This window comes from Balaenoptera borealis, assembly GCF_965194805.1.
Source record: "Balaenoptera borealis genome assembly, chromosome: 14".
Taxonomy (NCBI): Eukaryota; Metazoa; Chordata; class Mammalia; order Artiodactyla; family Balaenopteridae; genus Balaenoptera; species Balaenoptera borealis.
This window is the reverse complement of record NC_138875.1, coordinates 67,066,243-67,089,642: the sequence shown is the minus strand read 5'-3', so window position 1 is coordinate 67,089,642 and position 23,400 is coordinate 67,066,243. Positions and strand designations below refer to the sequence as shown.

The 23,400-nt window shown below is 47.1% G+C and overlaps 1 protein-coding gene across 3 annotated transcripts in view; it reads right to left on the bottom strand.

Annotated features, from left to right (window-relative positions):
* MYO18B (myosin XVIIIB) overlaps window positions 1-23,400 on the bottom strand; it is a gene marked incomplete at its 5' end in the record, with an annotated part of 221,140 nt that overhangs the window by 83,849 nt on the left and 113,891 nt on the right. For all 3 annotated transcript variants that reach the window (XM_082355033.1, XM_082355031.1, XM_082355032.1), the window contains 6 exons: window positions 695-847; window positions 9,686-9,790; window positions 14,012-14,122; window positions 17,843-18,043; window positions 18,921-19,044; window positions 22,715-22,869. In XM_082355033.1, the coding sequence (XP_082211159.1) occupies window positions 695-847; window positions 9,686-9,790; window positions 14,012-14,122; window positions 17,843-18,043; window positions 18,921-19,044; window positions 22,715-22,869 (849 nt within the window). The remainder of the gene's footprint in view (window positions 1-694; window positions 848-9,685; window positions 9,791-14,011; window positions 14,123-17,842; window positions 18,044-18,920; window positions 19,045-22,714; window positions 22,870-23,400) is intronic.

The window sequence follows — 23,400 nt, the reverse complement described above, 5'->3', positions numbered from 1 at the left end:
AGCACAAGTGATTCTAATGTTCTGACATGGCCATGAAGAGAAATGAGTGACCAACTGTCCTGGTGCCCCTGGGGCTGAGGGCTTGCCCGGGACACGGGACTTTTAGCACTAAACCAGGACAGTCTGAGCCCATCACGTCTCCTGAGGTGCTCAGCTCCCTCCTGGCCTCACCTCTCATCCGCCTCCCGTTCTTCTCTGAGGCAGCCAGGGAAGGTGGGGCCTGAAGACCTGGGTTTGAATCCCGACTCTGCCACCCTCTAGCTGCGGGCCTCCGCGTGAGTCACCGCTCTTGTGAATGGAGGTGCTCACCCTCACGTAGGGTCTGCATTATCAGCACTGTCCGTTTCACATCCAGCCCCGCTGGTCACCACGCACGCACGCGTGCACACAGGAACGCGTGCGTGCTGCACTCAGCCATCCTGCCCCAGGGCCCTGATCTGCCCAAGGACTCAAACTCACTCTGCCTCAGTCCTAAAGAAGGGAACAGGACTCCTAAGTCATTTATAAACCCCATTCCTCATCTACCATATCCATGTGACCCATCCAGCCCCGCAGTGCCCTCCACCTCCACGCAGGTCTGTGAAAGTCAGACATCAGCGCTGTGGCCACGCCCATCTGGGTGGGAGAACCATTCTCCCCCCGCTGGCCGCAGCATCCTCCCCATGGGGTTCTGAGAGGACCCCGTGACACCCACCTGGCTTTGCACTTTCTCCAGCTCCTCCTTGCTGACCGACGTCTTGCTGTCCTCCATGGTCCCCAGCAGGAGCTGCACGTCTGACAATAGCGCGTGAGTCCTTCTGAGGTCCCTCCGAAGACGCTTCTCCACATCAAAGTCCCGATGGCCGATCTGGAAGCCAAGGGAAGGCTTGTGAGCTAAGATGGCAAAGTAGTGGCCAGGGTCCAAGTTCTCTGGAACCTGGAACATCGTGCCTCCACCACTCACACTGTGTGACCTTGGACAAGACCTTTCTCCTCCCCAAGCCTAAGCCTCCTCATCGGCAAAACAAGAATGGCAGCATTATCTTCAATAAAGGAGGCAAGAATATACAGTGGAGGAGACAGCCTCTTCAATAAGTGGTGCTGGGAAAACTGGACAGGTACATGTAAAAGTATGAAATTAGAACACTCCCTAACACCATACACAAAAATAAACTCAAAATGGATTAAAGATCTAAATGTAAGGCCAGACACTGTAAAACTCTTAGAGGAAAACATAGGCAGAACACTCTATGACATAAATTACAGCAAGATCCTTTTTGACCCACCTCCTAGAGAAATGGAAATAAAAACAAAAATAAACAAATGGGACCTAATGAAACTTAAAAGCTTTTGCACAGCAAAGGAAACCATAAACAAGACCAAAAGACAACCCTCAGAATGGGAGAAAATATTTGCAAATGAAGCAACTGACAAAGGATTAATCTCCAAAATTTATAAGCAGCTCATGCAGCTCAATATCAATAAAACAAACAACCCAATCCAAAAATGGGCAGAAGACCTAAACAGACATTTCTCCAAAGAAGATATACAGATTGCCAACAGACACATGAAAGAATGCTCAACATCATTAATCATTAGAGAAATGCAAATCAAAACTACAATGAGATATCATCTCACACCGGTCAGAATGGCCATCATCAAAAAATCTACAAACAATAAATGCTGGAGACGGTGTGGAGAAAAGGGAACCCTCTTGCACTGTTGGTCCAAATGTAAATTGATACAGCCACTATGGAGAACAGTATGGAGGTTCCTTAAAAAACTAAAAATAGAACTACCATATGACCCAGCAATCCCACTACTGGGCATATACCCTGAGAAAACCATAATTCAAAAAGAGTCATGTACCACAATGTTCACTGCAGCACTATTTACAATAGCCAGGACATGGAAGCAACCTAAGTGTCCATCAACAGATGAATGGATAAAGAAGATGTGGCACATCTATACAATGGAATATTACTCAGCCATAAAAAGAAATGAAATTGAGTTATTTGTAGTGAGGTGGATGGACCTAGAGTCTGTCATACAGAGTGAAGTAAGTCAGAAAGAGAAAAACAAATACCGTATGCTAACACATATATATGGAATCTAAGAAAAAAAAAAAAAAGGCCATGAAGAACCTAGTGGCAAGACGGGAATAAAGACACAGACCTACTAGAGAATGGACTTGAGGATATGGGGAGGGGGAAGGGTAAGCTAGGACAAGGTGAGAGAGTGGCATGGACATATATATACACTACCAAACGTAAAACAGATAGCTAGTGGGAAGCAGCCGCAGAGCACAGGGAGATCAGCTTGGTGCTTTGTGACCACCTAGAGGGGTGGGATAGGGAGGGTGGGAGGGAGGGAGACGCAAGAGGGAAGAGATATGGGGACATATGTATATGTATAACTGATTCACTTTGTTATAAAGCAGATACTAACACACCATTGTAAAGCAATTATACTCCAATAAAGATTAAAAAAAAAAAAAAAAAGAATGGCAGCAACCACACAGGGCTGCTGTGGAAATTAAACAGGTGTTTAGCCCACAGCATGACTCATAGTAAAGGCACAACAAATCTGAGCTGCTGTCATGACTGTTATCACAGCCTGTAAGGATCCAAAGTTATTCTGTCTCATAATGTATACCACAGCCATCACCTTGCAAGAGCTTACATGTCAGGCGAGGCCCTCTGCTGACAGAAGTCAGGACAGCAGTTACCCTGGAGGGGCAGTGACTGGGTAATACAGGAGGCAGGGTTGTTTGTGGTGTTAATCTGGGTGCCGGCTTTAAGAGCTGATGCAAATTCAATGAGCAGTACAGGTGGGATAAGGTGTGCTTCCCTGCATGTATGTTACACATCAGTAAATGGTATTAGAAATATTTGTGCTGCTTTTGAAGGTCTAAATCAAGCTCTTCTGTCCCTTGAGCGGGTCTCTTTTGCTCGTATAAAGACAGGCTATTTTCTGCAGAGGGACCTTGCCCAGAGGTGAGCACATTCCCTCCCCCAGGATCCTGTCCTCCAAGACAGTAGTCACGTGGCTCCTGAAGAAGCCGCAGCCTGGACTTGGCACGGGGAGGGCGAATTAGATTCGTTAACAACTCCCAGTGGCCAACAGTACAGGCCGAGACAAACCAAGGGAGGTGCAGAATCAGGTAGGGGCCCCGTGAAACCCTGACAGCCCATGGTCTCCCCTAGAAACAGAACACCTACTTCGAAAGCATTGGGGTTAATGTCTCTGAAAGAAACTAACAGCCCCTTTCTCTGCAGGAGACCAGAGGAAGGAACATGGCACCACTGGTCAGATGGGGAGTTTTCAAGAAAATGGGGTGCAGGTGTGTCATCCATGGAACCCAGTTTCTACACCCCTGGACATCTGTGCCTCCACACCAAGTGCAACCAATTCCTGGATGCTCAGAATGCCCCAGAATATTCTAGAAAGAACTTGGGATTTAGAATGAGGTGGCCCAGGCTTGAAACCCTGGCTCGCCACTTGCTGGCGGTGGGACTGAGGCTGAGTCATGCCACCTCTCAGAGCCTGAGTTTCCTCATCTATAAAGGAAGAGGTTAAAAAAAAAAAAAAAAAAAATCCCTATCCTCCATGTTGAGATAAGACAAGGATCAGATGTGATAATGGATCGAAAAGCACTTTGTACGCTGTCAAATGCTTCACAAATATAAAAGATTATGAGTACTGTCTGATGACCTGGAATGTATTCCTCTAGACTTTGTGTTATTTTTCTACCGCCAGTTCTGAATTCTTTGAAAAATGAGTTGGTTCTTAGAATATAGCCTCTTAGTTCTCAGATTTATTGCTTTGTTAAGTTTAAAATGCTGAGGTGTGTGTATTTATATTTATATATATATATCTCCTCCTGAGCTGAGGAGCTGAGGACTGGGCATGGTGCCAGGCCCTTTGTCACATATTACTGCATTTCACTCCTGTGATAGTCTCTTTAAAGTGACATTATTATTATTGCCTTTATTAAAATAGTAATAGCTTACACTTCGGGCTTGCTAAGCGTCAGACACTGTTCTAAACGCTTTATGGGTATGAACACGTGGAGTCCGCATGGTGAATCTATGGGGTGTGAAGTATTATGATTCCCATTTTATGGATGATGAAACTGAGGCTTACAAAAGTGAAGCAGTTTGCCCAAGATCACACAGCTAATCATAAGTGGCAGAGTTAGGATATGAACCCAACTTTTCTGACTGCAAAGAGGTAATTTTAGTAAAATATACAAGAAAAGAGGTTATGTTTTGCTCTTTAATTTAAAAAAAAAAAAAAAAGGGTGTTATGAAGGCACAGAGGAGCATCCCAGCCAAGGCTGGGATGGGACTAGACACAGTCTCAAGTAAGCAGGAGCTAGTTAGGTGAGGTGCAGGAAGGGGCACAGCTGAGAAACCATCTTGAATATGCGGTTCTGGGTGATTAGCATGAGGGTATAAAACACAGGGATGGGGAAGGTCACAGAATGAGAGAAGTTCCCTGGGGCCAGCTCACGTCTTGTGAGCTGTGTGGAGCTCTTCAGTATGTACTGTCATAGGGAAATGGAGGCACAACCGATAAAACAGAGAGTGTAAGTGATCAGCCCAAGGCCACACTGCTCCTAAGTGGCTACCCAGGGACTGGAACCCAGGCAGCTCAGTATTAGAATTCAAGTCTCTAACCACTGCACCAGAGTGCCTGGTGAAATCTGAGCCGGGACTTATTAACTCGAGAGCCCAGATTCTTTGCCATGATTACACTCAAGCAGCATGCTTTTGCACCTTCCTCATTTTTGTATCTGCTCTTGCTCTGCACACATCCTAAAGTGCCTTTAATTCTCCTGTGGGGCAGGTCAGCATCAGGGACATTCAGGATGACCCCATTCTTGCTGCCAGAAAGGCTCTGAAAATGCTGGCACCATCTCCTTTCCAGAGGGATCACTGCAAACAAATTCACAACAAAACCTCAGACCAAGTCATCCTCCCCTTCATAATAAATTGCTACGCAAAAGGAGGAGAAAAAAAACCACCCCAAAACTCATTAGGTTAATGGGAAATAAATGTCATTCTACAAGTTTACATTTTGCAGCACAAAGATTCAAATTTAGATAAAGCTGGTGAATAATTAACCAATAAAACTAAATGATGTTTAGTGTTGTTGTGGGAAACTCTGTTCCAACCTGGATTGTTTCACCATTTATCATTAAGGGTAAATTGTTTGGGGCAGTTGTTCAATGTCTGTCATCAAAGAACTCTCTAAGCACTTTTAACAAATGATCTAAAAATGTTATTAGGGGTAATCAAACCACTTTACGGATGGGGAAATTGAGGCTTAGAGAGAACGTATGTAGCTGAAGGTTGCACAGCAAATTAATGGCAGATCTGGATTGCCTGATAACATTAGGAAAGAAGATGGCCCAGAAAAGGATAATTCTAGTTAACTAAACCTTAATCACTTTTTAAGCAGCATGGTGTTAGATTTAATTAAAAAATACAGGTTTTCAAATAATATATTGATAGACCTCACTTCGAATTCACGTAGGCCACTAACAACCTATATGATCTTGGGCAATGTGCTTTACCTTTTGAGCCTCACTTGTTTCATTTATATGAAGGAACTGATAGTATCTAATAGAACAAAAGAGATCATAGAAGACATTATCAATCTACCCCAAAGGAGGAAAGGAATAAAGGAAGAAGCAAAGAAAGGGGGCAATAAACCAACAAAATTAAACACAAAAGAATAGAAATAATTTCAAATGTATCAGTCATTATATAAATGTAAATGAATTAAATTCTCCAATGAAAAGTTAGAGACTAAAATATTGCATTAAAAAGTATCCATCTGTTTAAGGGACACACACACAGAGAAAGGTTAAAAACAAAGAGATAAAAAAGGTCTTGCGGGCAAACTAAAAGAAATCACACAAAATAAAATAAGGCAAAAATAATTCACAGAGAAAAAAAGGGACACCATACAACAATTAGAAGAACAATGTACAATGTGCCAAGGAAATAAAACAATAACAAACTTAAATGTACCTAAAAATATAACCTCAAAATATATAAAGAGAAAACTATAACACAATTATAAGCAAAATGTATCCCCATGTACCACTATAATTAATAGAAGTATAGAAAAATATTCTACTTATAAGAGCCACAGAAACAACAAGATTCCTAGAAGTAAATCTAACAGAAGAGCTCAAGACTTATATGGAAAAAAATAATAAAATATACAATAAAATAAATATTATTTTTTATTATTATAAGGTATTAATTTACAATAAAAAATATATTTATGAAAGCCATAGATATATGAAGAAACATAGCATGCTCATGATTGCAATACTTCAATATTAAAAAAATATGTCTCTTGTTCCCAACTAACTTACAAACCAATGCATTTGAAAATCCCCACCAGGCTTTGTTATGGAATCTCAAAAAGAAGATTAAAGGATCGCAAATAGCTAAGACAATTTTAGAGATGAGAAAGATAAGCTGTTTACAAGTTATCAAACCCAGCCATTAAGACCACATGGTGCAGGAACTGAAGAATAAACCAACTAAACAGAATGGGTAGCCCCAAAACACAGCCATACATGTATGGAAATTGTAGAAAAAATTACTCACGAAATAAAACAAAGGTGGTCTATATCGGGAAAATATAGATTCCTACCTCACACATACCAAAATAAAATCTAGGTGGGACTTCCCTGGTGGCACAGTGGTTGGGGGTCCACCTGCCAGTGCAGGGGACATGGGTTCGAGCCCTGGTCCGGGAAGATCCCACATGCCGCGGAGCAACTAAGCCCGTGTGGCACAGCTGCTGAGTCTGCACTCTAGAGCCCGCGAGCCACAACTACTGAGCCCACGTGCCTGGAGTCCATGCTCCGCAACAAGAGAAGCCACCACAATGAGAAGCCCGCGCACCGCAACGAAAAGTAGCCCCCGCTCGCCGCAACTAGTGAAAGCCCACGTGCAGCAACGAAGACCCAACGCAGCCAAAAATAAATAAATTAATTAATTAATTAAAAAATAAAATAAAATCTAGCTGGGTTAAAGGCCTAAAAATGCTCAAAACTTTAGAAATTTTCAGAAATATGGTGAAATATCTTTACGAACTCTGTTAAGGAAAGAAATCTTAAAAGAATCAACCATAACTGATGAATATGACTATATAAAAAACACTTTTTATTAAGTAAAAAACATTATAAACAAAGTGAAATGATTATCCATAGAGTAGGAGATATTTGCAAAATATACAACCAAAAGTGGATTAGCATCTTGGATCAGGATCGTGAATAATGAATAGAAAAAAAAGGTGAAGACAAAACACTACAAACAGGCAACTCACATAAGAGAAAACCATAATAAACGTGAAAAATGCACAACTTCACTAGTCATGAGGGACAAGCCGTACAACTTAACACTCAGTAACTGGTAAAGATCTTTAAATGTCTGACAGTGCCACGTGTCGGGGGTGGGGGGAATGTGTGGTAGCAAAGAAAAAACTGCTGGTGACAATGTAAACCGCCACAATCACTCTGAGGAACAATCTGGGCAACATCTAATAATTCCAAAGTGGTACATTCCTAACAGCCAGCAATTGCTCTTCTAGATTCATACCCTGGAGAATCTCTTTCCCACGTGCACAGGGAGACATGTATAAGAATATGCACTGTAGCTCTGCGTCCTAGAATGGAAACAGCTAAATATCCACCAACAGAAGAGTAGGATTAAAGAAAATGAATACTGTGTAGCAGTTAAAAAAGAACAGATTAGAGCTACATGTATTATCATGGAGGAATCTCAAAAACAGAGTACGGAAGGGCAGTAGAAGTAAAGGCAGAATCACATGTACTGTATACAGTTAAAGTTCAAATATACACACAGGGGAATTAAAGCCTCCAACCTCAGGAGAATGGTCCCCTCTGGGAGTGAAGGACGAAAAGATGGAAGGATAAAGGGATGGGAGATGAGGAACAGAAACCAAGGGGCCACCAACTGTTTTTGAAATGCTTTGCTTCCTTAAAAGCATCGGAATCTGATGCGGCAAAATGCTAATTTCTGTGAACCCTGTCCCCTTGACGCACAAGCATCAATTACACTGTCTGTTCTACTTTCCCATGTGTTTGGCAAATGTCTTACTAAGACATTTAAAAGTATCCAATGCGATGTTATTCAAAGGCTCCAGCTTGGTGACTAACACAAAATTAGCTTCTCGTTCACTTAAAGTTACCTTCTCCTTGCATGTAAAACTTCAAATTTTAGCAATATTTATAAAAACCTTTCTTTACTGGATTAATTCCTTTGTTTTCTTAAACAGACCATGCTGGATAGAAGGCAACCTTCTCCCAACGATTTCCGACTATCATTCCAGAATCAAATCCTGGGGTGTTCTCTCTCGCGCGGATGCCGAAGGGAGAGGAGCCTCAGTGGCTCTGCACTCAGTGGCCCCAGTTCGCTCGGCTGAAAACCCAGAAAACCCAAAGAAGGAAGATCATGTAGTCCTCCCACTGATGTCCTCAGCTTCCGACTCTCACTCTCACGGCTGTAGGGGTCCCGCTCTAGAACTCACTCATTTACTCAATAAAAAAACAAAACAAAACATAGTGAGCACCTATTTGTCCGAAGCCTGGCTGCCCTGGATGACCGTTTGGAGGGGACCCACATTCCTCTGTGAACAAGACGAACGACTGTGGGGAGGTTATTGACAGCAAGGTCGTTACTAATTAAAAGACAATGAACACAAGTTAAGCAGATACATTAAAAAACACTCCTATGATATTTAAAAAGAAATCATGGAAGCCACCAGCATTCCTCTCCAATGTCGGGGTTTCATGGAGGAGCGATTCCCCCCAACTCTGATACTGGGAGCTGGCTCTGGGCGCTGCTGCCTGCTTCCTTCACAGCAGTGGTTCTCTGTAAAGAGGGAGGTTGACTGCGTCCTGGAGGAACACGTGGTAACGTCCGTAGACACTGGTGGTCGTTACAACTGGGGGAGATGCTTCTGGCATTTAGGAGGTGGAGGCCAGGGATGGTGCTCAACAGCCTACGATGAGACAGCGCCACCTCCCCCCAGCACCCCGGCCGGCCGCCAACAGCAAAGAATGATGCAGCTCAAAACGTCTGCAGTGCTGCAGCTGACAACCCTGGTCTACGGCGACGACGGCAACAACCCCACAAGGCTCTGCTCTCCAGCAGCTCACAGCAGTTCATTAGATCACGCAAAGCCAAGGAGACAGAAGTGGCCCAGCTAGGGTCTAAAGAGCCATTGGCCTGACTCTGCCTTCAGCAAAAGTCTGTTCTCACGAGGCCAGCTCTGAGCACAGCAGCCATTCACAGTCAGCCCATCAAAGCAAAGGCTGTCTATACTCTCACCCCAACAGCGGCTGAAGGCAAGGCGACCTCGTCTGTCACTTGTGGCTGGGCCCACTCTCTTTATTCTCAAGGGTTCTTCCAAGAACCCTGCTGTGTGAAGACTCCCCCCATGGAAGGTGCCCTCTGAAGAGGCAGTGAGTGAGGGCAGAGACAGAATTGGTGAAGAAGGCGCCTGGGAGGAGCAGGTGGAGGCCAGCTGAAAGGTCTACCCTGGGCTGGTCCTAAGACCCCTCCAGCTGGTCTCCCCACGAATCAGCTCTCTAACAGGGCCCCCGGAGGCAGGGGATGCGCTTCCCAAATGTCTGCTGGTGTCTCCCTCTTACCTGATCACAGAGGGTTCCGATCAAGCCTTCTAAGTCCTGCTTCTCATGGAGGACCATCTGCTTCTCCTCATATTCTTGCTCCAGCTGCATTTCCAGTTGGCGGAGCTGTGGGCACAAAGGGCAGATGAAGGCATAGGATACAAGAGCTCTACCCGACAAACCCCACGAGGCAGGGCCCCTCTGGAGGATGGGGTGGGGGAGGTGGAGTTCACGGCCCCTCGCCCAGTTCCACAACGGCTCACCTAGCAGTTGGAGGGGGTGTCTCTGTCAGAGGACTTGGGAGCCTAAAAGCTCAGGAGCCGGACAACTATGGGGAGAGCTGGCCAATTACGGGGAGCCCCCTGCCATTCACTGTGAAGTTCCCGCCCCCAGTTCCTTTCCCATTTCCTAACACATGTCTCCTTCCTCTGCCATGACCTAGCTTGAATAGTTACAAGTCTTGGCACTCTGACTTTTTAAGACTCTGCACAACATTGTATCCAGCACAATAAAATGCATTCACCTCGCTTATTAAATACACTGTGATGTAGCAAAAAAAAAAAAAAAGTTGCATTTGAGATTATTTGGTGTTTGGACTGCACGTTTGTCTCTCCAAAATTCCTAATCCCAATGCAGTATTACTTGCTGATGGGGCCTCTGGGGGATAGTGAGGTTTAGATGAGGTCATGAGGGTGGAGCCCCCATGCTGGGATTAGTGCCCTTATAAGAAGAGACACCAGGGAACTTGCTTCCTCTCTCTCTCCACTGCGTGAGGACACAGTGAGAAGGCAGCCGTCTATCTACAAGCCAGGAGCAGGGCCCTCACCCCACACCAAATCTGCCAGCACCTCCATCTTGGACTTTCCAGCCTCCAGAACTGTGAGAAATATACGTTTGTTGTTTAAGCTCCCCCACCCCACGCCCCCAGTCTACGATATTCTGCTATAGCAGCCCAAACTGACTAAGACCTTTGGCTACGAGCAACTCATTTAGTTTACAATTGGCTCTGATTTCTCAGTAATCACCCAGCAAAGGCAGGCACTCCCTGCTAAAATGGATGCCCCACTATAACGGTGCTTTGCACATCCTCTTCTGCACCAGACTCTCTCATGTGTGTTGTCTCACCCCTTCCTCCTTTCTCCATCCTGTGCTCTCAATGACCTTCTTTTCACAGACGGGCAAACTGAGTCAGAGAGCGGTCCTGAAGCATAGACTCCTACATCAACTGCTGCTGAGAACAGTCAGCATGCCGTCTCCTGGCCCCAGCTCTTGTGCCACACAAGACAGCCATCGGCATTCCCACCCAGGTCTCTAACGATTGATTTCCTGCCCTGGTGATAGACAGACTGAGCAGAGCAGTCACTAGATGTGCAGTCAATGTTAGTATCTGTCATAGGAGAAAAACACCTTTCTCTGACCTCACCCTCCCCCTCTATAAATCTGTCCATGGAAAAGCCTCAGGAGGGTCTGGGTCACATCTCCAACTCATCAGGGTCCTGGCTCGGGGCACTCATGATGCTCGGAGGCGCTCTTGGAATGCACTAGAAATTGTGCTCCCTTCACCTGAGGGCACATGGGCAGGGACTGGGGGCTTCCATCTCCTGACCCACGGACAGAAAAAAAGTACTGATGGATGGTCATTTCAGAAGAAAGTTGGTTTCAAAATTTTCTTTTAAGAGTGAGAGACACAAGGCACTCTGCTCACACCTGCTTAAAATGAAGACTGCAAAAGCTGAAACTCGTTTTGAGAAATATACAATAAAAATTATGTATCAAGCAGGGCAAAGTTTTCTGGAGTGTGTTCTGTAGAACATTTCCACATGGTGTTCACACGTATACTGTGTGTGTGGGGAAGGGAGGGAAGTCCACGCTAGAATAAGTGTGGGAGAGCCACTGAGTTAACAGGGCCTTCCATGCAGTACTTATCAGAGCCTTTGGTGAGTTCATGTGCAGGGAAGTGCTAAAGGATGCAGCACTGCCCAAGGTTGACTTCTATCAAGTGCTTCCTAAATGGCCTTCCATAGTCCAAACATTTGCAAAATTAAAAAAAAAACTTTTTAAATCTAGTTATTTTGGTTAAGAGATTGGGCTTTGGAGTCAGACAGATCTAAGTTCAAGTCCGAGCTCATTTACTTCCCAGTGAGGTAACCTTGGGGAAGACCCTTCACCTTTGGGACTCTATTTTCCTCATCTGTAGAACCAGTACTATAACCCTTACAGAGTGCTTATGAGAATTAAGTAAGCTGACAGACATAAAGAACCCAGCCTGAAACATGGTGCCCACCGGGTATTCAAAGAATCTCATTCATTTCTCCCAAATATGCAATAATGGAAAATAAGCAGAAATTGGCCCCTCAATGATAATTCACAGCAGTTTACAGTTTATAAGGCACCTGCCATTCTTTCATCTTATTCTCACAACAGCGTAGGTAAGGTAGAACATTTTCTCTTATTGCTCCCATTTTGTAGATGAGAAAACTGAGTCTTAGGGAAGTTACAAGACTTACTCAAGGGCACACAGGTCTGGTTGAACCTAAAATCTATGACTCTTCTTTTCCAACTCTGGGGAGTTCTGGGGGGAACGCACTTGGCCCATTGGGATGATCCATGTAAACCCCCAGAAGGGCTGAGCTCTAAAGGGGCCCCAAAAGGGGTATTTGAGGAGCAGGAAGGGCAGCAGATGCAGCAGCACCAACCACTGGGAGTGGAGAGGGGCTCAGTTCTTACTTACTCCCCTCACCCCCCCCAGAGCGATGACAGGATGCCGAGGCGACCCCATCTGCCCAGGACCTGCTCACTAGAGTCCCGTCTCCGCCGAGGTCCTGACACCACTGAGGCCTCCTCCAGCCCCGCCCAGGATGATGCTCTTGGGGGGCTCTGCAGAGCACCAAGTCCCTGAACCCTTCTTCTCTTGGATGGATTAGTCACACCCAAGAGCAAGGCAACCACCAGGTTTGTTCCCTGGTTCCTCTGGAAGGATCAGCTACCTGAAAATCCACACACACACCGGTATTGCTCATAAGTTTCCAACCATCAAGGGTTACATTACAAAGCTCTGTGCAATAGTTCCACATCTGTGATCTCCTTGAATCTTCCCTGTGACCCGGCAGGGGGCCATCATTATCCTATTTTACGGATGAGAGAAGTGAGGCTTATTAGCAAGGTTACGTGATTTCTCCAACGCCCCACAGTTGATAGCTGATGGAGCTGGGACTTGATCCAAGCCTCTGTGACTCCAAATAAAGTAGCAACGTTGGCTTTTTGTGTGTCTTGTAAACTGGCTCTGAGTGACCAGCAGTGGATACAGAGAATGGAATGTAGTTTAGTTGGAGTTGAGGGTTTAAAATCACTTTCCCAAAATCACACAGTTGTTAAGTTGGAAGGGCAAAGATTCAAACCAAGAGTCTATGAGTTCCAGCACCCATGCTCTCAGGCCCTGCAGTTTGGAGGTCTCTGTTTACAGAACTAATAATCAGAGTCAACTTTGGGAAATGCTACTCGGCCCCTTCTTGGAGATTCACAATGTACCCAAGGCTTTGAAAGGCCCAAAGAAATCCTGCCTAGACAAAACCTGTTAAATGAGGCTTAACCCAAAGCTTCTCAGCAATTCCATTTTAAAGATTCATCTTACACATTCACGTCAGTGAATGCATCTGTAAGGAGGTTTGTCTCAGCATTGGCCATAAAAACAGAAAATGTCCAATGACAAGAGAATTAATGAGAGCACACGCCTAAGGTGGAATACTTTTATGAGACATTAAACATGTAAATTAGATCCGCATTTACTGACATGAGAGGAGGCCCAGGACAAACTTCCCAGTGAAAACAGCAGGCTTCAAAGCAGCATGACCCCATTTAGGTAAAATGGTATCTCTACAAATATGCACTTGTGGGTACAATGAAAGAGAGAGAGGAAAGAACATTTAAAAATAGTAATAATGATGGTGCCTTGGTGGTAAGATTTCAAGGGTTTACTGCCTTCTTATACACGGTTTGAAATGTCTGCAAAGAGCTTGGATAAAAGGTAAGAAGTGATGTGCAAGGCAAATAGCCAGAAGGGACTGGTCCCTTTCTTGAAACATATAAATCCTTACCCAAAGCATCAGTCACATGGCACTGTGGGCTCTTGGTAGAAATCTTGGGGTGATTATGCTAGACAGTTTCAGAGGATCGTAGTTAGGACAGGTACGTCTGCTCCAGCACCCTTGAAAGCACTGAGGAAGCTAAGGTCTCAGGTGGTTGAAGAGTCCGTCCCCAGGCCCTGGGATTCCCCTCCCTCTAAGGATGAGGCACCCAGACTGACCCTGCCGGGACCCCAGGACACAGCTGTGCTCGTGGCTCACGTACCCGCTTCTGGCAGGACTGGCGGATGTCCTCCATCTCCTCCTCCTTGTCCTCTTGGTCCTTCTGGTGCATCTGCTTCATCCGTTCAATCTCCAGCTCAAACCGCTGGTGGAGCTGGGGGCAGCAAGGACAGCGCGTGAGGGTGACCCACACCATCCGTGTCGTTCTTAGCATTTCAGCTGCATTTCTCATTTTGGGACTGCATGGATGAGAGTCAAGTTATCCCCCCCACCCCGCCCCAGGCAGCCAGGGAGGTCAGAAATGGTAGATAAATAGCCCAAATACTGACTCTATCCCTTCCATGGTCATAACATAACGTCACTAATCAAGCACACTCTTTGCCACCGAGTTTAGATATCATTTTGGAATCCTTCTCAACACTCTCAGAATGAAACAAATTTGTCATCCCTGGAGCAGGCATCAGGGAAGTTCTTCTAGATGGGTGGATAGGTGGGTGAATGGATGGTAGAATAAAAGTTTACTTATGAAGACAGGAAATCCTGGAGAGAGAGATAACTTGCCCAAGATGCTACCTTGACAATTCACTTTGCCTTTGGTTAGTTACCTTGCTCTGTAGAAAACAGCCTTCTTAAAATACATTTGTGAGAATGAAATGAGATGACATATAAAGCACTTATCACAACGCCCGGCACAAAAAGATTACGTTTTCTTTCCCCATTATTTTGAAAACAGAGTAAGGATTGGCCCCTCCCTTCCCGGAAGCCTGACATAACCAAGAACTGTGTTCCCATTAAGGAGGTGAGTCTTTTCAATGAGAGCCTCCAACACCTGCTCAGGGCGGGAAAAGAGCTGCGTGTGATGTTTAAGCTGTGCCATCTTACATAAAAGGCTCCAGAACTGGAGGCAGAAGTCATGGGATCCAATTCTAGTTCAAGAATTTACTTTCTTGATTTTCATAATTGAGAGACTGATCCAAGCTCTTGCTTGTCAAGTTTTGTGGCATATTAAAATTACCTGGTGCCTTTTTCTAAAAAAATTTCAATTCCAGGGCTTCACTCTAGACCTACTGGGTCAGAATCTCCAGGATACGGGCCTCAGGAACCTGTACTGTTAAGCTTTCATTGATGTATCCTCTTCAATGCTGTTGGTCATGGAGCAGCGTGGAACCCACCAGTGCAGAGGGTCAGACTGTAGAAACTACAACGTCCTGACCATTTGCTACTCTGCCCTGGCACCTCACAGCAAGCTTTCATGAGGCTACAATTGTTGCCTCTCTAACATGGACATGCAGTCGAAAAAAGACAACTGTGGTCTTTCCCAACGTTGATGATATTCTCTACTACAGAGGACTGTGGTGAAGAGGAAGAAGAATGGCGTGCATCAGAGCCCCTACTGTAGTTCTCGGCAGAAAGCAGGCTCACTTTAAATGCCAACTTCCTTCCCTGCCTCCTTTAAAATGACAGAGGTTATGGGAAGATAATCCAAAATGAGGAGCATTTAAAGCAAGTAAATGTAATATTTCTTTTTCATTTTTTTCCTAGCCTCTTGGACACTCCTGACATCTGCAATACCATTTATGTCAAGCTTATATGAGTTAACATAAAATTTCCTGGAAAAAGTGCTATGTTGTAATCAATAAATATCTCCTGGATGTCTACAATAGCCCAGTGCAGTGTGAGATGATGGGTGAAGCTGAAGATGGATGAAAGGGTTGAGTCAGCTTCGCCTCCTGTGTAAGCTGACGGGGGTACTGGGAAGCTGCATTCAGCCTCGGGTCCCTGAGGTCACCGTAGCACATTTCTGCTTCCGAACACCGAGTGGTCCCCTGGTGACATCTTCAAGAGGTAACACAGCTTTCCAAAGTGCTCACTCTATTCTTGACTCTGGGTTGCTATGTGACGCTGTTCCACCCTCTACGTCCCAGAACGACCTGCACAGATATCCCCCCTCCTTCACGAACCTTCACAGATTCACAGCTGGGGTTGGGGGGAGGCTAGGGGGTTGACAAGGCTCTGACTTCACTGTACAGATGAGGAGACTAAAGTCTAGAGAAAACAGGGGGCTCGCCTAACGTCACACAGACCCCATCTGCATGTGACCATCTTGCAGTTCCTTAAATGCCACGTGACTCCCCTGCCTGCAGGTCTTTGCACTGGCTGTTCCCCCTGCCTGGAACTCTCCCCCGTCAGCCAACTCAGACTCATCCTTCAGCTTTCAGCTTCAGTAAATGTCACTTCCTCCAGGAAGTCTTCCCTGACTGTTCCAAACCTGCTCCCCAAACCAGATCTGCAAGTTAAACCTTCTCATAACACTCAGCATAACTATAACCTTCGGCAGAGCGGAGACCACATTCGTCTTGTTTACAGCTGTATCCCTAGCATCCACCCTGTGCCTGGCACACAGTAGGTGCTTAATAAATATGGGTTTGACTGAGTGAGTAAAGAAGCTGTTTTCTGAACCACTACAGACTGTCCCTCCACGCCTGCCACATCCATGTCTCAATACTCAGCAGACTCCATCCCGATGGAGTGGGGATATGTGAGAAGCAAGGGCCAGCACCCCAGCCTCCCCCTGACCGCCCCCACTTTACCAGAGCTGCTCAGTTTATTTGCTTTTACGTATTCATGCTGCCTGGTCAGATGTTCTTGAAAAAGGAGTTCCAACCTTAAAACCATTTCAACATAATTACCCCTTATGAAATCCCACATGAGAAATTTCTTTAGAACTAATAAGCATCAAGAAAAGCCTTGCTTCCCCTCAAAAACCTGGCTTGTTTTTATCTTGGGGATGATAAAAAAGCATGTAACTCACATTTCCTTTTTCTCTCTGGCCACCAGGAATTTTAGAGCTAAACCTATTAAGTGTGTAAGATCGTATGTTCTGCATGTCTGCTTATTAATTCACCACCCCACCGTTCCTTAGCACCGGTTTTAATTTGTGTTTTTCTGGTTTGGCTTGTTTTATTTATTCTTCTATTTTATTATGCATACATCTTATAAGCTGCCTCAAATTCTTTGTGGAATGAGTTGGGCATATAAACAAACAAGCAGATAAAATATTCATCAGGTGCTTCGTTGAGGGGGCTGGTACAAGAGTATTGGATTCCTGCCTTATTCCCCTCAGTTATTTTGCGTTTTCCAAAGATCAGGGCTCCCATCTCCCTGGAGGCTGTGCACAGCACAGGTATCCGAGGCGCTGTGGAGTCAGATGGTGCAGGCTCCAAATTCCGTACCTGCCATTTTCTCCCTGTCCCTGAGCCTCAGTTTCCACATCCGTAAAGTGGGGATAATACTAATATCTCAGCATATAAACTTCTTGGGGAGATTGATGAGGTGAGATGTGAGGAGAGCTTAGGGCTGAGTCTGGTACACAGACAGTGCTCAATAAACACCAGATATTGGGTCAACAGTTATTTAATGAGTACCAACTATGCACCGGCCTCATTCCAGGCTCTGGGGATGCCCTGATAAGCAAGATCAACCAAAAAGGCCTCCTGCTTCCCTGAAACTTATATCCTAACGGGGGAGAGAAGCATTGAGTACATTTTTTAAAGCACTATGGCACACGACGGCAGGTGCTATGAAGGAGAACCAAACGGCTAAGGAGTGGCGAGGAGGTGGGGTTGTTTTCAAGAAGGAGATCAGGGCAAGCTTCTCGGAGGAGCTGACACTGACGCCTGCAGGATGGCAGGAGGGGCTACATCATGAAAGGTCTGAATGGCAGACCTAGGGGGGCTGAGGTTCTCTGGGGTGCCAGGGAGCCGCAGAAGAATGAGGAGCCGCTGAGTGAGGCGCTTATGTCGTATCTGGGTAACAACCTTCTGCACTGGAGTCAGCATGCGGCAGGGCATCGCCCTGGACAGGACCTTCCTACCCGCTCCAGCTGCTTGATGGTGTTTTCCTGCTGCTTGTGGATTTTCTCTTGCTCGAGGGCACTGGATTCCAGCTTCCAGAGCCTCTCCTTCAAGGCCGCAATGCAATTCTCCCCCAGAGAGGGTGACCCCAGCAGCTCCTGCTTCTGGGCCTGCAGCATCTCCACCTCCTGCTTCAGCTGCAAGGTTTCTTGCTCCTTTCGCTACAGAGACAAAGTGGGCAGAGATCCGAAGTCACATGACCGTACTCCTGCTCCCCTTGGGACACCTCTACAACCTGCGGGAGGGCGCTTTCCACTGTTCAGTGCACGTCATCTCCACTGCCATCTCCACCTGGATCTTGCGGCCCCCCGCTGCGCCCCCTGTGGGACGCCAAGGGCCCCTCCCTGGGACAGCTCAGACAGGCTGGGGTGGCGAGTTTGTGGGAAGCAACGCCCTTGCCCCTAGAGCTAGACCTCAGAGCACAAACAGGAGGTGTGTGCCCCATTTGAAAGCTGTGTACCTGCCAAGGCTGGGCCTGAGATGCTGGAGCAGGGAAGCAAAGTGGCCAGGAATGACTCTTCCAGGTTAGAAAGTCAGCTCCAGGGTGAAAGAAGTCTGGGCTACATCAGGAAGGAGCTGCCCGCCAGGCTAAGAGGTGCAGAGGTTCTCCCAGAGTAACAGGGAGCCACAGCAGGCCTTGAGGAGCAGCTGAGGGAGGTGCCTGTGTCATATGTTAATCAAATCCCTCTGCACTGGAACCTGCAGTGGACAGGGCACTGCCCCTAGCTGGGTCTACAGCTAATTCATCCTGAGCCAAGCCTCTCCCCGCTCCCAGGTGGGCAGCTCAGAAGTCAGGTAGGTGACCGGAGCAAGATCGTGAGGGACGTGGAGCTAGGGAGGCCTGCTTATCCATCACCTGCCACCCACGGTTTGTTGATTCAGGCGCCCTGGGCTCCGTGACCCCGGCAGGCCAAGGCCGGCCGACCAGGACGGCCACACACAGAGCTCTCGCCCCGCACCATCTGTAGCAGGCGCGCGAGGGGTTTCCTGAGACCCAGCAACCAAGAGCCAGGGGGGCGCCGTGCCCCCGCCCCTCACCTTCAGGTGCTGCTGAAGCTTGCCCAGCTCGCACCGGACGCTGGTGTTCTCCTGGGCCACTTTCTCGCGGAGGCCCTTCTCAAACACGGACTCTCCCAGGGCCTGGGCCAGCTGCGTGTCAAACCTGTCAGAGCAGAACGCGGGTCATGGCCCCGAGGCGGGTGTGCCTGGGCCGGGGGCGGGGAGGGAAGGCGGGTGCTAGAGAGAGGCAGTTAGCTTGCTGAGAACCGCTAGGGAGAGAAAGAGAATTAAATGATGCAGGGTTTGTGGATGTGGGGTAGGAATCCTGAACACCAGAGGGCAACACTGAGGGTTTATAGTTTCCACAAAAATACCGGACACTTATTTAAAATGTGATAAAAACATATACACAAAAATAAAAATAGAATAAAACTATACAAATAGAGAATAAGAACAAAAACCATATAGACATATAGAAAAAACTAACCTATCAGGTTTGCTGACATACACCAAGGACCTTTAATTCTACAAGGCCCAGGTTTGGCATCTAATATCCATTGATTGGTATATGAATGTATTTATCAGCCCAAACAAGGGATATTCAACATTTCATATTGTGCATGATACTGTGGGGCTCATGCACTCATAAGCCATATTAGAGCACGGTTATTACGGATAGAATGCTGGACGGTTATACATTCCACCTTGTCTTCATTTGGTTCCTAAGCAGAAAACACAGAGACTGGACAGTCCTATGGGGGCCGTCGGGGAAGGAGGAAGTACCTCCTTTGGAGCGCACCGGCCCCTCCACGATGGTGACCACTGGGTGGGAAGCGCTTCCTGGACTGGACATCATTCCACTCATCAGCCTCTGTCCCTATCACAGGCGAGGAAACTGGCAGAGGTTCTGACAAGCCTCAATAAGATGTGACTTTGGTCACTTGCCCTCAGCCCACACAGAAAGGCCACCTGCTCCAGGGAACTGGGTGTGGCCAGAATGGCTGAACTGGGCGCGGGGTTTTGGCCTTGGTGAGAAGAAGGTCTCCCTTGTTACAAGATTATCCAGTGTCCCTTAACGCTAGATGGTCATTCAAAGCCTCAAGACTCCTGAGAGAGCCAACTACAGGTCATATGAGGGAGCCCTACTGTTGGAAGGGCCCAGAGGCTTTCTGATTGGCTGTTGGTGACATCATTCAAGAGGCACTATTGGCTGCCTCTGAATGGCAACACTGATGATGATGATAATGGTCCAGCAGTCCCAAAATGCCAGGCTCTGAGCTGGGATCCATGGGGTCCTTATAACAATTCAGTAAGAAACACATTATAACCATTTCATACAAGAGAAAACTGAAGTTCAGAGAGAGCTGAACTGATTCAGCCAAAATCCCAAAGCGGGTTTGAGCCAGCTTCTCTGCTGATTTAGCTGGTCCCCCATCTACCTGTTCATGCCCTGGAACAGGGAAGGAAAGACAGTGGGGGCCAGACAGTGATGGATGTTTTAAAGGAGTCCTTACTGGGCCACCTGATGCCAAAGAATGCCTCCAACAGACCCTAACTTTTGGAACACACTGACCGACCAACTGCCTGAGGCCAGAGGGACTCACACCCTTCACCCCACTAGGAGCGGGCTGGGGGTCCAACCTCCTGTGGCTCCGGCACAGGCCTTATCCCTGTGGAAGCAGCTGGGAGCTCCATCAGCCCTCGGAACTGAGCTTTGTGACCCATGAGGAACCATGGCAACAAGAAGCCAACCTCAAATGGAGCCTTTCTGGGCCACTCTGAACTTAGAAGCCAAGGTGGGGCAGGGAACTCTATCAGCATGGAGACATCACTCCATCCAGAGCCCAGCAAACTAAGGAGGCAGCTGCATCTACACTTCAATTAAACTTAAAGAGGTGTGAGGAAGTAACACTAACTTCTAGATCTCTCCCTCACTATAGGCATTCTGTCTGAATTTCCACCGTTAGACAGAGACTTCTACCCCCTTATGGGCTCCCTGCTAAAATGCTAGCCCACCTAGAAAGGTAATGGCTGCTATTTGCAATGAGCATCAAAACATAAATTAACTTCTGCTAAGATACGGTAGTGGAGTAGAGAGCATGACAGGGCAGGTAAGTCTTAAGAAGAAGAAATGTAAGTATGATGAAATGGGGACTTTCCCGGGGGCCATCATGGGGAGGTTCTTGAGGACCTGGAATGAAGGGTTCTGCCCAAGGGGGTCGATCACAGGAAAGACCAGAGAGATGGAATTTTCTGGCTGCATAAACTCCAAGGACAGAACCCTGCCCCCTGCCACCCATCAGAAATCTGAAACCCCCTCATAAGGCCTCTCAGAACAGAAGTGGAGCCCACAGATAAGGGCCAGAATTGTCACAGCTGGCAGAAACCTGAGGGGTGATGGAGTCTCACTTCTCAATTTACAGATAGGGGTCTGTCAGAGCCACTCTTCAGCACCAGGTGGCCTGCTTAAGTCCAAGGACGGCTCTGAAACATCAGTCACTGTCCGGCCCAGACAAGTAGTGTCACTTGACAAGGTCACCCAGGAAATGACCAAGGTGGGACTAAGCCATTCTCCCCACTGCAAGGACAAGGTTTAGCCAGAGCATCCATGGGAAGCTGGAAAAGGAAGCAGAGTCAGCTATCAGCAAGAAGAGAATAAACTTCTCTCATTTTGGGGGCATACTAATAACACCCCAAAGAGCTTCTTTTTTTTTTTTTTCCCCCCAAATGAAGGAGCCAGCTCAGGAAAGCTCGAAGGTAAATGAGAGAAACAATATTTAATGCAGATCAAGTTCAAAACCTGTGCTAGTCCCATGGAAATAAAACTCAGCTTGCTACCCGTTGGAAATAGGCACCCTCGGCAAAACCACATCCTGGCACACATAGCAAGGTTCTTCTGTATTTTTATCCTGGACCTTCTCAAAGAGGCTGTGTTTCATCTATTTGCCTCCTAGGAAGTTTCCATTAGGGCTTATCTGGCTCAGAACAGGACCCCTGCACACCTTTACCCTCACCAGGTGAGCTGAAGAACTTTGGACACAGCCAAGGAGTCCAGGGATGAAGGCACCCCAGGAGCTGAGGTTCCACGTAAGGAGGCCTGTGAGTGTAAACCTGGGCTCCTGGTCTAGGCTCCACCCACGGAAACCTGTGACAGCACCGTCGGAAAGCAAGCACGGGAACCAGTGTGCAGATTCAAGCCTGGCATCTTGTTTGTGCACAAAGCCCAGTCTCTGCCAGAACCGCTCACGTGAGCTGAGAGTCTAAACTTCAAATGAAAAGGGCACTGACTCAAGTTTTTGGCCTCCTCACCATTTTCAACAGTGGGAATAGGAACCAGACTCTAGTCCTGCGGGATCTACCAACTGTATCATCTAGTCTTCACCACAAGGGGGGCGCTCCACCTAAGGAGAAGAATCAGGCTGAGAAGGGTTGAATGACTTGTCCAAGGTCACACAACTAGCAAGAGGCCCAGCTGAGACTTGAACCAGCACTTGCACCCCTAACCACCAGGCCAGGCTGTCTTTGCCCTCCACAACGAACTCTACACTTGATAAGTGGGGATGCGGAGGCCCAGAGAGGCCAAGAAAGTTCCTCAAGCTCACATGGTCAGTTGGTAATAGAGCTGAGACTAGATAACAGAAAAGAATGATTTCTTGCTGGATTCTTGGGAGAACCATATAGGAATGTGTGAGGGGAGAGAGAGGAAAATCAGAGCAGAACAAGGATGGTAGGCTCCATGGACGAAGAGCCCTGACTGAAGTGGAGGGGTTTGGAAGAACCCGGAGACCCCAGAAGACCCCAGTGCCCAGGTGCTGACGTGGAACGCAACTCACTTCTTCTGCTTCTTCTCTAGCTCGTGGTTTCGGCTCTGTTGGTTCTCCAGCAGGAAGTGCGTGTCCTGCAGGTCGCAGGTCAGGTGGTGGCACTTCCTCTTCAGCTGCTGGGCCATCCTCTTGGCGCCCTCGTAAGCACTCTGCAGCTCCCCAAGCTGTGGGAGGAGTAGAACGTATCAGCCAGCTCCGTCAGTGCCGAACTGCCCCCTACTTTCTAGGTCAAGTAGCTGCTGTTTCCAGTGTGAGTGTAATGGGAAGAGAATAGGCACGGGGGCTGGAGCGACCCCGTCCTGACCACTTTTCACCTGTGTCGCTGTGAGGAAGCTACTTCTCTGAGCTTCAGTTTGCTCAGGGGTAAAACGGGGCGGGGGTGTCTATCATTCTCTTCGGGTTTTTAATTTTCCTCAGTAATCCTCCTGCCAGTGTGCCCACAGATTCTTTACGTGCCCTGCCTCAACTCGACGGCCCCTTGAGGACTGTGCATAATTGACATCCCCATCAGTGGGCATAATCTGGGGAGACGCATGCGGATCAGCCATGAAGCAGCCAAAATGGCACATGGAGAAAATCTGACCAGGAAACCCCTGAGACGGGCTGTAAAGGTCAAGGCGGTAACTGGCACTTGAGATGGGCTGGCTTCCACAGGGACACGCGCTGCTGGAAACAAACGGAAAAGCCACGGCACT